This window comes from Equus caballus, chromosome 7 (assembly GCF_041296265.1).
Source record: "Equus caballus isolate H_3958 breed thoroughbred chromosome 7, TB-T2T, whole genome shotgun sequence".
NCBI classification, from domain to species: domain Eukaryota; kingdom Metazoa; phylum Chordata; class Mammalia; order Perissodactyla; family Equidae; genus Equus; species Equus caballus.
In genome coordinates, this window is record NC_091690.1 from 38,240,643 (window position 1) to 38,255,973 (window position 15,331).

The 15,331-nt window shown below is 36.6% G+C and overlaps 1 protein-coding gene across 8 annotated transcripts in view; it reads right to left on the minus strand.

Moving 5' to 3' along the window:
* The window catches only part of ARHGAP32 (Rho GTPase activating protein 32), a 320,124-nt gene that overhangs the window by 89,972 nt on the left and 214,821 nt on the right, over positions 1 to 15,331 (minus strand). For all 8 annotated transcript variants that reach the window (XM_070272953.1, XM_070272951.1, XM_070272952.1 and 5 more), the window contains 4 exons: positions 13,741 to 13,878; positions 11,357 to 11,449; positions 10,389 to 10,511; positions 8,699 to 8,776 (listed from right to left, as the gene is read on the minus strand). In XM_070272953.1, the coding sequence (XP_070129054.1) occupies positions 8,699 to 8,776; positions 10,389 to 10,511; positions 11,357 to 11,449; positions 13,741 to 13,878 (432 nt within the window). The remainder of the gene's footprint in view (positions 1 to 8,698; positions 8,777 to 10,388; positions 10,512 to 11,356; positions 11,450 to 13,740; positions 13,879 to 15,331) is intronic.

A 15,331-nucleotide genomic window follows, 5' to 3' on the forward strand; every position in this document is an offset into this window, starting at 1 on the left:
TAACATTATCTAAACACACAAGATTGCCTTTGCAAGACCCATCAGGATGAAAAATGGCATTCCTATAGGAGAAACCTTCATTATCAACTACAAATCAATCCTTGAAGTTTAAAAACCTGTTTTCATTTTAAATAATCTGTTTTGGCAATAAATTAGTTTTTAACTAGTTAATTTATACTAACTTTTAAAAGAATTAGTTTGTTTAGGCAATAAGTAATTTGTATAACACTAAATAAAACAGTTATGAAGATAAATCCATACCTTGTACAGAATCAACATTCAATAAATACTTGTTACATGAAAGAAAGGAAAACCTGCTACCATTTTTACATCACAGAAGTAAAATGCTGAGGAGAGGTTTTGGAAGATGGTTGTGTAGGAGGATCCTGAACTCGCCTCCTCCCACGGACACAATAAACCTACAACTACCGTGGAACAGTTTCCTCTGAGGGAGATCTGCAAATCAAATGAGAAGAACCTCCACAACAAGGGACAACACAGGGGGGTGGAAGAGGCAGAGATACGGTCCTGCTGAGGCAAAAAACATGTCGTAGCTGCGGCACCTCACGGTCGGGAAGGATCTCAAAGATTCGGAGCTCCACCTGGAGAGGCCAGGGATTCAAACTGCACATTAGGCATCACAGTGCTCAGATCCAGAACAAGAGAGATGAGACTCCAAAACACCTGGATTTGAAAATCAAGGAGAATATTCCCAGGAAAACGACACACCTTCAGAGAAAGGAAAACCTGGTCTTAAAGGGACCATGCACAAACCAACTCGACCCAGAAACCAGCATAAAAACACCAGATAGAAAAGTGAATAGTCCACTGGTGAAAGAGACTCAATTATTAAACTCAAAGCCCATCCTGGAGAAGCAAGAGGCAGCTGGGCCCACTCCCCCTGAGGGACTGAGATGTTGCCAGTAGCCATTTTTATGACCTAGCTTAGCCGTGCCAACACAGACGCTGGCCAGCACATTTTATAATCCTTCCTCAGGCCTGTTAACATAGGGGGTTGCCCGGCACACTACACCACCCAGGCAAAGGAGCCCAGTCAGGCAGCACAGGCAACCAGTCTCAGGGACCAGCCCCATCACCAGTGAGCCCACAGCAAACTTGTACTGCAGGGCCTTGCAACCAGCCACACAGGGATCTGCCCTGACCACCAACATGCCTGAAATGGTGGTATGCTGCTGTGCTGGAGACCTTCCCTGCCCACCAGCACACCTGTGGCAGTTGCATGCTGCCAGGAAGCATAGCCATTCTGCACCAGGGGCCTGCCCCGCCCACCAGTATGCCCAAGGCAGTTACATAATGCTGGGTTACATAGACAGGCCACACCAAAGGCTCACCCTGCTCAAGAGTGAGCTAGCAGCAGCTGGAACACCAGGCACACACCCAGGTGCATTGGGGATCTGGTCTGCTCACTGGTGAGCTAGCAGAAGTTGCAGGCTTTGTAGCTAGCTGCACCAGGGGCCTGGCCCACCCACCAATGAGCTAGCAGCAGCAGCAAGCCACACAGCCAGCCATACCAGGGGCCTGCAGCAGTTGTGTGCCCCAAGGCCTAGCAACCAGCCACACTGGGGTCCTGCCCCACCCACCAGTGAGCTCACAGCAGTTGTGTGCCTCTAGACTCCATATCCAGAAACATTAGGAGCCTACTCTACCTACCCTCGCGGCAATAGCAGCACACACAGGGGACAGCCATGGAGCATTTGGCACAAGCAATGAGAGTGGAGCATGCTTCTGGGCCCCATAAGATATCTTCCATATAAGGCCACATTTCCAAGATTGGGAAATGTAGCTGATGTACCTAATACATAGAGATAAGTACAGATTGGTAGAAAAAATGAGGAAACAGAGGAATAGGCTCCAAATAAAAGAACAGGACAAATCCCCAGAAAAAGAACTGAATCAAACAGAGATAAATAATCTAACTAATCAAGAATACAAAGTAACAGTCATAAGAACGCTCGCTGAACTCGGGACAAGAACTGATTAACACAGTGAGAACTTCAACAAAGAACTAGAAAATATAAAAAAGAATCAATAAGAACTGAAGAATCTAACAACTGAAATGAAAAGATTCACTAGAGGGAATCAACAGCAGAGCAGATGACACAGAAGAATGGATCAGCGACCCAAACGACAGAGTAGAGAAAAATCACCCAAACTGAGTGGAAAATGGGGACAATTTAAGGGACCTCTGAGAAAACATCAAGCATACTATATTGACATTATAGGTGTCCCAAAAGGAAAACAAGAGACAAAGGGGCAGAGAATTTATTTGAAGAAATAATAGCTGAAAACTTCCCTAACCTGGGGAAGGAAATAAACACCCAGGTACAGGAGGCATAAAGAGTACCAAACAAAATGAACCCAAAGAGGCCCACACCAAGACACATTACAGCTAAAATGTCAAGAAATAAAGATAAAAAGAGAATTTTAAAAGTTTCAAGAGAAAAGCAACAAGGGAAACCCTGTAAGGCTCTCAGCTGATGACTTACAGGCTTGAAGGGAGAGGCACGATATACTTAAAAGTGCTGAAAAGAAAAAAATCTACAACCAAGAACACTCTACTTGGCAAACTTACCATTCACAACGGAAGGAGAGATAAAGAGTTTTCCAGACAAGATAAAACTAAAGGAATTCATCAATACCGAACAGATGTTACAAGAAATTTTCAAAGAACTTCTTTAAGTACAAAAGAACACTAATAGAAATAATAAAATTATCAAAAACAAATATCACTGGTAAAGGTAAATATATAGTAAAAGTAGTGGATCAACCATCTATAAAGTTAGTATAAAAGTAAAAAGACAAAATTACTAAAATCATCTATATCTACAATATGATGTTAAGAGATACACAAATTGTCATCAGATCACAAGAGAACAAGAGAAAAAGAAAGAAATAGAGTAGAACTATGAAAACATCCAGAAAAACGTAACAAATAGCAATAAGTACATACTTATCAATAATTACTTTAAAAGCACATGGATTCAATGCTCCTAACAAAAGACATAGGGTGGCTAAATGGATAAAAACCAAGAGCCATCTATGTTGTATACAAGAGACAAACGTCAGACCTAAAGACACTCACTAACTGAAAGTGAAGGGACAGAAAAAGATATTCCATGCAAATGGAAATGAAAAAAAAGCTGAGGTAACAATACTTATATCAGACAAAATAGACTTTAAAACAAAGATGTAACAAAGGCAAAGAAGAGCATTATCTAATGACAAAGGGAATAATTCAACAAAAGGATTTAACACTTATAAACATGTATGTACTCAAATACTACCTATGCACCTAAATACATAAAGCAAGTTTCAACAGACATAAGAGGAGAAATTGACAGTAACACAATAATAGTAGGAGACCTTAACACCCCACTTACATCAATGGATAGATCATCCAGACAGAAGATCAATAAGGAAACACTGACCTTAAACAACACATTAGACCAGATGGATTTAATATATATATATACACAGACCATATCATTCAAAATCAGCAGTATACTCATCCTTTTCAAACACACATGGAACACTCTCCAAGACAGACCACGTGTTAGGCCACAAAATAGGTCTCAATAAATTTAAGAAGACTGAAATAATATCAAGAGTCTGTTCCAACCACAATGGTATGAAACTGGAAATCAACTACAAGAAGAAAACTCGAAAAGTCACAAATATGTGGAGATTAAACAAAATGCTACCAGACAACTACTGTGCCAATGAAGAAATCAAAGGAGAGAAAAAAAAAATACCTGGAGACAAATGAAAATGAAAATAAGACATACCAAAATCTATGGGATGCAGTAAAAATGGTGCTGAAGAGGGAAGTTTATAGCAATACAGGCCTACCCCCAAAACAAGAAAGATCTCAAATAAACAATCTAACATTACACCAAAAGGAACTGGAAAAAGAAGAACAAATGCAACCAAAACTCAGTAGAAGGAAGGAAATAATAGAAATCAGAGCAGAAAGAAATTAAATAGATAGTAAAAAGACAATAGAAAAGATCAATGAAACTAAAAGCTGGTTCTGTGAAAAGATAAACAAAATTGACAAACCTTTAGCTTGACTCACCAAGAAAAAAATAGAGAAAACTAAAATAAATAAAACCAGAAATAAAAGAGGAGAAATTACAATGGATACCACAGAAATACAAAGGGTTCTAAGAGAATACTATGAAAAGCTATACGTCAACAAATTGAATAATCTAGAAGAAATAGATAAATTCCTAGAATTATACAACTCTCCAAAACTGAATCAAGAAGAAATAGAGAATCTGAATAGACTGATCACTAGTAAAGAGACTGAAGTAGTAATCAAAAACCTCCCAAAAAACAAAAGGCGAGGACCAGACAGCTCCCTTAGTGATTTCTACCAAACATTTAAAGAGATTTAACACCTATCCTTCTGAAATTCTTCCAAAACACTGAAGAGGAGGGGACTCTTCCTAACTCATTTTACAAGACTAACATTACTCTGATACCAAAACCAAACAAAGACAACAAAAAAAAGAAAATTAAAGGCCAATATCACTGATAACATAGATGGAAAAATCATCAACAAAACATCAGCAAATCAAATACAACAATATATTATGGATCATACACCTCAATCAAGTGTGAATTATTCCAGGAATGCAAGGATGCTTCAACATCTGCAAATCAATGTGATACACCACATAAACAAAATGAAGACGAAAAATCACATGATCAATTCAACTGATGCAGAGAAAGTATTCAAGATTCAGCATCCATTTATGATAAAAACTCTGAATAAAATAGGTATAGAAGGAGTGTACTTCAACATAACAAAGGCCATATATGACAAAACCACAGCTAACATCATACTCAATGGTGAAAAACTGAAAGCTATCCCTCTAAGAACAGGAAGAAGACAAGGATGCCCACTTTTGCCACTCCTATTCAACACAGTATTGGAAGTTTTAGCCAGAGCAATTAAGCAAGAAAATGAAGTAGAAGGTAACCAAGTTGGAAAGGAAGAAGTAAAATTTGCAGATGACACAATTTTATATATAGAAAACCCTAAAGAATCCACCAAGAAACTATTAGAAATAGTAAACCAATACAGTAAAGTTGCAGGGTACAAAATCAACATATACAAATCAGTTGTGTTTCTATGCATTAACAACAAAATAGCAGAAAGAGATATCAAAAACACAATCCTGGGCTGGCCCAGTGGTGCAGTGGTTAAGTTCACATGTTCTGCTTTGGCAGCCTGGGGTTCACCAGTTCAGATCCCGGGTGCGGACTTATGCACCACTTGTCAAGCCATGCTGTGGCAGGTGTCCCACATATAAAGTAGAGAAGGACTGGTGGCAGATGTTAGCTCAGGGCTAAGCTGCCTCAAAAAAACAAAACAAAACAAAACACAAGCCTATTTAGAATCACAAGGAAAAGAATAAAATGCCTAGTAATAAATTTAATCAAGGAAGTGAAAGATCTGTACGCTAAAAATGATAAAACATTGTTGAAAGAAATTGAAGCAGACACAAAAAAACGGTAAGATATTCTGTGCTCATGGATTGGAAGAATTAGCATAGTCAAAATGTCCATACTACTTAAAGCAATCTACAGATTCAATGCAATCACTATCAATGACCCAACAACATTTTTCATGAAAATAGAAAAAAAGAATCCTAAAATTTATATGGAGCAACACAAGTCCCCAAATAGCCAAAGCAATCCTGAGAAAAAAGAACAAAGCTGGAGGAATCACACTCCCTCATTTCAAAGTATTCTACAAAGCTGTAGTAATCAAAGCAGCATGATACTGGCAGAAAAACAGACATACAGATCAATGGAACAGAACTGAAAGCCCAGAAATAAATCTACACATTCATGGACAGCTAATTTTTGACAAAGGAGTAAGGAAAATACAATGGAGAAAGGAAAATCTCCTCAGTAAATGGTGTTTGGAAAACCGGATAGCCAAATGCAAAATGAAAGTAGACCATTATCTTATACCATACACAAAAATTAATGCAAAATGGATTAAAGACTTGACTATAAGACCTGAATCATAAAATTCCTAGTAGAAAATACAGGCATCAGTATACTCTTTGACATCAGAATTAGCAGGATCTTTTTGAATAGCATGTTTCCTCAGGCAAGGGAAACAAAAGAAAAAATAAACAAATGAGACTACATCAAACTAAGAAGCTCATGCACAGCAAAGAAAATCATCAACAAAACAAAGACACAACCTAACAACTGAGACAAGATATTTGCAAATCATATATCTGATACGAGTTTAATAGCCAAAACATATAAAGAACTCATACACCCAAACAAACAAACAAACAAAAACAATCTGATCAAAAAATGGGCAGAGGATCTGAACAGACATTGTTCCAAAGAAGACATACAGATGGCCAACATGCATGTGAAAAGATGTTCAACATCACAAATTATAAGGGAAATGCAAATCAAAACCACCAGGAGATATCAATCAGCTCATGCCTATCAAAATGGCTATTACCAAAAAGACAAGAAATAACAAGAGTTGGAGAGGATGTGGAGAAAAGAGAACCCTCATACACTGCTGGTGGGAACACAGATTGATACAGCATCTACTGAAAACAGTATGGAGATTCCTCAAAAAATTAAAAACAGAACTACCATATGATCCAGATATTTCACTTTTGAGTATTTATCCAAAGAACATGAAAATACTAATTCAAAAAGAAACATGTACCCCTATGTTCACTGCAGCATTATTCACAACAGCCAAGACTTGGTAACAACCTAAATTCCCCACTGAAAGATGAATGGATAAAGAACATTTCACAAACACACACACACAGTGGACTACTAAGCAACCATAAAAAAAGATGAAATCTTGCCGTTTGCAACAACATGGATGTTCCTGGAGGGTATTATGCTCAACAAAATAAGTCAGATGGAGAAAGACAAATTCCATATGATTTCACTCATATGTGGAAGATAAAACAACAGCAACAAACAGATACAAAGAACAGACTGGTGCTTCCCAGATGAGAAGGGGTTGGGGCAGAGTGAAAGGCAGACATTTGTATGGTGACAAATGGCAATTAGACTGCTGGTGGGGAACACAACGTATATACAGAAGTCGAAATATAATGATGTGCACCTGAAATTTATACAATGTTATAAACCAATATGACCTCAATAAATAAATAAATAAAAAGTTGAGAAGGACTAGAGGGATTTTAGGTGGAACTCTCCAATTAAGAAACTAAAGTGCGACGGAAGCAAGTGACTTGTCTAAGATGCTAAGAAAGGTAGTATGAAAACCAAAAAATAACTGTCATTTTAAAGCCACATTTATTTCTGATGATCTTTCAGGCTCTAAAGTTTATAGCTCATTTCCATGAACACGACGAACAGACCCCTTAAGAGGAAAAAAGATAACCTCAGTCTTCTATTTACTTTTATATTTAATCAAAGCACCAATTATTGATAGCAATTAAGAAAATCAGAGCACAGACAAAGGAAGACCCCCAGCTTTACAAAAAGAAGATTTGTGGGGTAATGTGGATGTGACTTTTCTGCTTTTAATCATCAAGTTAAATTGCTGTAGATACTTTTATAATAAATAAAGGAATAGATCAAATTAAATTTGTTAAATAAAAATAATTATTGAAATATAAAAATCAACATTTACTGTTTGAAAAATATGCATCAGGCATAGTCTAAGTATATATTTTATCCTCATACACTTAATCTTCATGATAATCTTATGAGGTAAAGAATAGACCTACAATTCTCATTTTACAATAGGGGAAACTGAGGCACAAAGAAGTGAAATAACTTGCTCATAACACAGTTCTACAACCCAGGCAACCTGGCACCAGAGCCCATGCTCTTAACCACCATGCATACTGATGTAAACTGCATGATTCTTTTTTTCAAATAAAATACATTTCATAAAAACCTAATAATTAGTTTTTAGCTTAATATGTAGTTAAAAGCTCGAGATATTTACATGATAGTTATTAATATTTCTAACTATATAGCATGAGCATTTTACTTATATAACATTTTAAGAACATTTTCATAAACAGACCACAAAAAACCACAGGTTATATATTAAGGACACAATTTAAAGGCATTTTCATTTTCAGATGCTCTTCTTTTGGTAGTTTGAAAAGATAAAAGAAAAGCTATCTATCCTATGGAAATCAGAAGCACTATCTAAAAAATGCCACTACCAGGTCTCAAATTATTCAGCCATATCTGGAAAAAGAACTGAGACTTTAGATTCTGTTGTTGTTCTGTAATTAATACACTGTTTACATTAACAGTTACAACACATTTTTAAAGAAAAATGCTGATCAAACTGACAATTCTAGAGAGAAAACATATGTGAATCACGATTTTTACATCAGTATTAAAAACAAAGCAGAATTCCAGGCCTCATAATCTAAAAGTGGTCATCAGGCCTGCGATTCTCCTCATACTTTGGCTATGTCACTGTTTAGAGAAGAAGATAAAAACCACCACAGTAGTAACTAGAAAAGGAAATCGAAGTATAATATTATCTACGTTTTTCTATCACTGCAGACAAAATTTCTGATGACAAAGTCTATTGCCAGTACATGCTGTAGACAGAGATATTCCTGAGGAATAAAGCAAAACTGTTCTTTGCACTTTTCTCACCTCCTTCCCTGTGGCCTACCTGAAATCCGTGCTTGCCTCTCCACCATGTGCTTAACACTTTGGGGGGCATGTCAATAACAGAAACAATGTCTCCCACCTAGGAGAAAAAAATGTTAAGTGAAATGTTTTTAGCCAAATTTTAAACCAATTTTTACTGTCTAGAATATAAATCTGAACTATAACAAAAAAGTAAATACTATCTTATTCTCTGGCTAATTATTTCTGGGAAGACATAACACTTCCTTCCGTAAAGAATTTAACAATCTTAACCACTTGTTAAGGAGAGGTCTACAAAAGTTGAGCAGCACAAAGACTGATGCAACTAACACGTGGAGTGACTTCAGGAAGCCGGGTTTATAGCATAAGATTGGTGAATGCTGGGCATCATACCATCACCGTTGCTTCTGTTAGAACACTGTTACTGCTATTACTAAAAGTGATCAGATTCACTTATAAAAGACAGTTTTAAATACTCATATTTAGAACAGCAACAGCTTCTATTCATCCCACACTTAGTGGGCACTTACCCTGCGCCAGGCACTGTGTTGAGCACTTGACATACCTTATTTAGTCATATAGGAAAGGCCTAAGATGTCTACCGTTGCTGGGTTATTCTTAGAAAATGTAAAATTTGATGACAACTATACTTCTTTCAATAGATGGTACAATATAACATTTCCACTAAATAGCTTACTTTTCTTCACTCTAAAAGAGAGAAGTTTACACAAACTTTTACAAAATCACACATATAAAAATCACAATAGTTTTTAGTAATATATTTAATGGAAGTTATATTCTTCAATCAAAGTAAGTGATGATCTCTGTGGTAAAACACAGCTAAGTATTTCAGAGCAATGTCAGTAATGTACACAATATTGCTTTAAGAATTTTTCTTTGTATATTCACAACTAATTTTTCAAGTCACAAAAGAATCATCTTCACAAAGCTATGTTTGCTAACAGACATGGCATCTTTCAAGAGCTACATTCTTTTGTGTGTAGAACCTAAAAATTTAGTTTGAGAATAGTTCAAATACTATACAGTAAAAATTGATATTGTTTTTTCTTAAATTGAATTACTGTCAGTATTTTTTTTTGTCGGTCATTAGCCAATATTAAAGGAAGAAATAATTCCCCTACTTTAACATTAGATAGCAAGAAATGCTCATTTCACTTTTCACTTTTAACTCAATCTTTGAACACACAACAGGAAGAAAGCATCATTGGGTATCATTTTCAGGTACTAAAAACACAATGACAGAAGACTGAGCCCTGACTTACAAAAAAGCTCACAAACAGGAAAACAATTATAATTGAATGTAATAAGTGATATGACAAAGATATGCCATGAGAACACTTCAGAATGACATCAGTCCAGGGTTTTTTATGGTATACATCTGCCTGGAGGAGGGGGAAGACGATCAAGGATGACGTCCCAGAAGAAACAGGAGACATTTAAGCTGAGTTTTCAAGGATGAGTACAGTCATTTAAATAAAAATAGATGGCATTCTAAGGCTGAAAAATAATGGGGTATGGAAAAACCCAGTGCTTTTAATTAAGGAAATGATTTTAAAAAATTAAAGATGAAAAAAAAAAAAAAAAGAAAGTCAAACATTTTTTCATATGACTGCAAAAAAAAAAAAAAATTAAAGATGAGGTTGGAAAAGTAGCAGGGACTGTGTTTACACATAGCATATTTAGTCATTTACCTCTAAGGTCAATTCATCAGGGGCCCGAGCAGTGTACCTCTTGATAACATGAGCAGCACCGACCGCAGGAGTGTTAATGGATGATTCCTCATGAACTAGAAGGTGATTTCCCTTATTATCAATCTGTAACAAAGAAAACATACTATGAGATGGCTAAAGACATGGGACTTGCAAAAGTTTCTTTGACTATCTATAATATAATCTGATTTAGAGAAACTATAACCCAAAGAATCTTTACAAAAACACAACCTACCATTTATTCAGTACTTAATATATGACAGTCATTGTGCTGTGCATATAACATATATGCTATAATTTAATTCTCATAACTCTAAAAGACAGTTATTATCATTTAAGGACGAAGATGCTAAAGCTGAAAGAGGCTATGTAATTGATGACAGATTAAATAATTTGTCCAAGATCACACAGCCAATAATGGAAGAGTCGAGATCTCAGTGCAAGTTGGCCTAGCTCTACATTCTATATTCTTTGTCCTTTCCACTCTCTCTTCCCAATTTCCACTGGGCGAATAGAGTAATATAACTCTACACATGCAAATTAAGGAGAAATACCTAACACATTTACTGAATACTGTATCACTCAAGATTTAGTCTTAGATCAGACCCTGTAAAAGGTCAATTGTCTCTTGATCATCAATACCTGAAAAATATTTTCAATTACTAAGTCAACACCTTGCTAAATGTATACCTTAATACATTAAACATCAAAATTACAGATGTCACCATCATTCATAAAATATATTAAAAGCAGTTTCCTGGATTATCAAAGGAAGATATATTTGAGATGAAAAATGTTTAACGTATCACATATCTATCCTTCCAGAAGATGAGAACAAACTCCATTTCTTCGATTCCTGAAACTCAATAGCTATCAAAATTAAATCACTATTAAAGTCTTAAGCAGAAAATTTAAAAATAAACTTTAATAAGAGGTGAATTAGATAATACCTCCATCCAAGTAAGGGCAGGTCCACAATTGATCTTGTTGCCAGCAATAGCTGAAAGGCGGGACAGGTAAGCCATAAGCATCTGAGTGACCGACTAGAGTTAAAGAGAAAGAATTCAGTGGTAACGCACAGTAAAGATACTACACTCTGTCAGAGGAACTGGTGTAAATTGGTTTTCTCTGGCAAAAAAACCCTGCAGATTTGTTGGCATTTTAATAGTTATAAAAGGATTCTTCACAGAGGCTTAGCAGTTCCACAAACTGCAACTATGGGCACTTACATAGTAATTCCCTGTCTTGTGCAGAACTTTAACTTTTAGCCTCTCATCATCAGGGGTTATACTATTTTATAGCTTCTAATTTTACTGCTTTCCCTTTCCACTTCTGCACTAAACATGTAAAAAAGATAATTATAGCAGAGACATACTTGGCTTTTCTGCCCAGCTTCCCCTTGCTTTTCTGAAACTCCTTCTCCAAGACCTGCTACAACCTTCCATGCACTCAGCTGTGGCGGGACAGCCCTGCTCATTCATGATCCTACATCATTGATCCAGGAATGGGACCAAACAGTGACTGGCCTAACAAAGGTTACTGCAGGAATTAGGAATTGTGATACAAAATTTCAGCTCAAACTGGCTGCTGTCTTAAAAAGAGATAAAAACCTGGGACCTGTTGGTGGTGGCCATGTTCTGAGACAATATGAGAAAGAGAAATGTAACGGATAGGCAGAGATGGGAAAGGGAGACAGAGAGACATCTAGATTTTCTATGATACAAAAGAATCTGTAAGAATCTGTGGTTTAAGACATTCCTGAGACCCTGCTGCACTGTCAGTGCTTGCGTGACTGATGATGTCTCTACTTTGCCACACCTACTTAATTGCCTTGGAATTAATTATAGATTTGAAATGGCTTCCCCTCAAGACTCGGAAGATATTTTGCACTGTTTTCAAGCATCCATTGTGGCTGCCAGGGAGTCTAAGGCCATTACAATTCTTGCTCGTTTGAGAAATCTGTTTTTTGCTCTCTGTAAGCTTTTTGGGTCTTCTTTCTATTTCAGCATTTTCAAATTTTACTACAATCTTTCTAGATGTGTCTTTTTATTCATTATATTTAGCACTTAAAGGGTCCATTTAATCTGAAAACATGCCTTTCTTTAGCTTTAAGGAATTTTCTTATATTAACTTTTAGTTATTTCCATCAACTCTCTCTCCTATAACTCCTATGAGAGGGAAGAAGGAATTTTTGGATCTATTCTCTGTGATATTCAACTGTTCCCTTACAACATTTTAACCTGTTATCCCTTTGGGGGCTGTATTCTTATAAAGCTTGCTCTTCCAGCTTACTACTGTCTCTTTATCTGTGTCTATTTTGTATATAGTCCATCTATTCAGGTTTCCCATTATTAAAATTAATTTAAATGATCATTTGTTCATTGCTCAGATCTCTATTTATTTTTATAAAAATCTGCTCTCATTCCATGAATGTGACTGCTTCACTTTCTCTCTGACAATAGCGATCATGCTTCTGAAAGCCCCCTGCTTGCTCTTCTCAGTTATTTTGTTTATTCAGCTTTTTGTTGTTGTTGTTGTTGTTGTTGTTTTTGGTGAGGAAGATTAGCCCTGAGCTGACATCTGTGCCAGTCTTCCTCCACTTTATATGTAGGTCGCCACCACAGCATGTAGGTCTGTGCCCAGGATCCAAACCTGCACTCCCGGGCTGCTGAAGCGAAGTGCACAAAACTTAACCGCTACACCATGGGGCCAGCCGCTTGTTTATTTAGTTTTTACATTTGAGATTGCCAGTTTATCTATCTTTTGCAGTCCTCTTACACGTGTTTTTTATACTGTATTTTCAATCACCCCCATAAATCTTATCCTATCTCCTTTCAAAGATTTCTCATGATTTTTGATTCCCCAGTGGTTCTTTTTATTTTCTGATGTTATAAAGAATCTCTTCCCTTTTAAAATTTCTTAAAATCTTTTATATTTTTAGCAGACATTTTTGGCAGGAGTGGAGGTATGTGCATTGACACAGCCTGCCATCATAAACTAAGCAAACAGCATTGTTTTTACACGCATTTCTTTGATTACTACTGACATCAATTGTTTTCCATATTTTTGCTTCCATATTTTATATTCTCTTTGAGGAATGGTCTGCTCATATATATTGCCCATTTATAAATTATACGAGCTCTTCTTACAAAATTATATACTCAATCTACTTTAATTCCAAACATCCTACACAATATTACTAATTTTTTAGTTATGAAATAATAATCCCAGGAATCATCCTGAGTGTTCAATATAAGCTTTTATTTAGTATCCAGCCAAAAATTTCAGCCAATTTATATATAGTGGTTATTTCTGAAAAATATTAAATGCTCACCTCTGGACTGTCCTTCAGGACATCAGAACGGGGAAGCTCTGCAAGCTGGGAGAATCGTCGGTCATAAATACATAGATGAAGATGTTTATCAAGTACCCGAAAATCTTCATAGCTTCTTTTAACAATCCAACTTTTGCCCTATGGGTAGGAAAACAAGACTCCTATGATTCATCTCTATTAGGAAATGCTTATGAATCAGGCCTTATTCTATAATGGTATTCTATTCATGAGAGTTTATATTTTCTAGGGAAAAGCTTCTATTAACTTGATAGCAAACAGTTAACTCCAAAACAGTCTACTAAGTTATAGCACATCAAAAGGTCAATAATGGAACATAAGATAGAACTCTCCACTAACTCTTTTCCTAGTGCTGGTCAGAGTCCACTGGCTCTCTTTGAAAACAAAAACTGCTAGATGGTAAGACAGCATGTGACCTTAAACCCACAGAAAGAACCATAAAATAATTTGGGTGGGAGAATATTACCAAAAATTAAAGAAAAATAAAATCAGGTTATTGATTAGTTATCACAAACATTTTCTGTGACTGAGACTAGAAATATACTGACAATCAAAACTACTGAAGTCTTCATCTATAAAGATTCAATATGCATGTATCATGTAGAATTCATCTCTCTCCCACTTCTCAGGCTTTCTTCCTTTCCTTGACCAATCTACAAGCTCATTAAAAATGAAAATCCATTCACAGACATACTTCTTACATACTGCCTTCTAATTTTCTCTTAAGTCTATCACTTCCTATAGCCTGAGCTTTAGTAAGGACTGACATCATTTCTTTTTCTTTAGGAAGATTAGCCCTGAGCTAACATCTGTGCCAATCCTCCTCTTTTTGCTGAGGAAGACTGGCCCTGAGCTAACAGCTGTGCCCATCTTCCTCTACTTTATATATAGGATGCCTGCCATAGCATGGCTTGACAAGCGGTGCATAGGTCTGCACCCAGGATCTGAACTGGCAAACCCTGGGCCACCAAAGCAGAATGTGTGAACTTAATTGCTGTGCCACTGGGTTGGCCCCCCGACATCATTTCTTACCTGGAATATTGCTACCACTCTTTGCCCCTGCTCCCTCCTCCACTATACAAAATACAAAGCTTATCAGGTCACACTGCCAAAACTCCTTCCAGAGCTCCTATGGTTGTCAATGATGAGCAGGTCCCAATTGCAAATCATTTACTTTTGAAATTTAACTTAATTTTATAACAGAGGCTTTCATCTCATAAAAATCCAGAGGGACTGGGAGAAAAAGCCTCCAGAGCAACCATCTCAGAATTAAAGAAAATATTTTTCCTGTGGCTCTTTTTCATTTGCCTCAGCCAGACGGGGCAGAGCAGACAGCATGACTTCATGGGAGAGGAGCTGAATTCTGAACACAGGTATGTCAGAAACTACCTGATAAACTTGCCTAATTCTACTTTGGACTGCAATTCTCCACTACACAGATGGGGAGCAGGGTTGTTAGAATGAAATAAGAGAATAGATGTGGCAGAGACTTTTAAAGAAGAGTGGCCTGATCTCTATTCTAAGAAACGCTAGTTCAGTAAGTCTGGAATCGGATCCAGTTAATTCTGTTGAT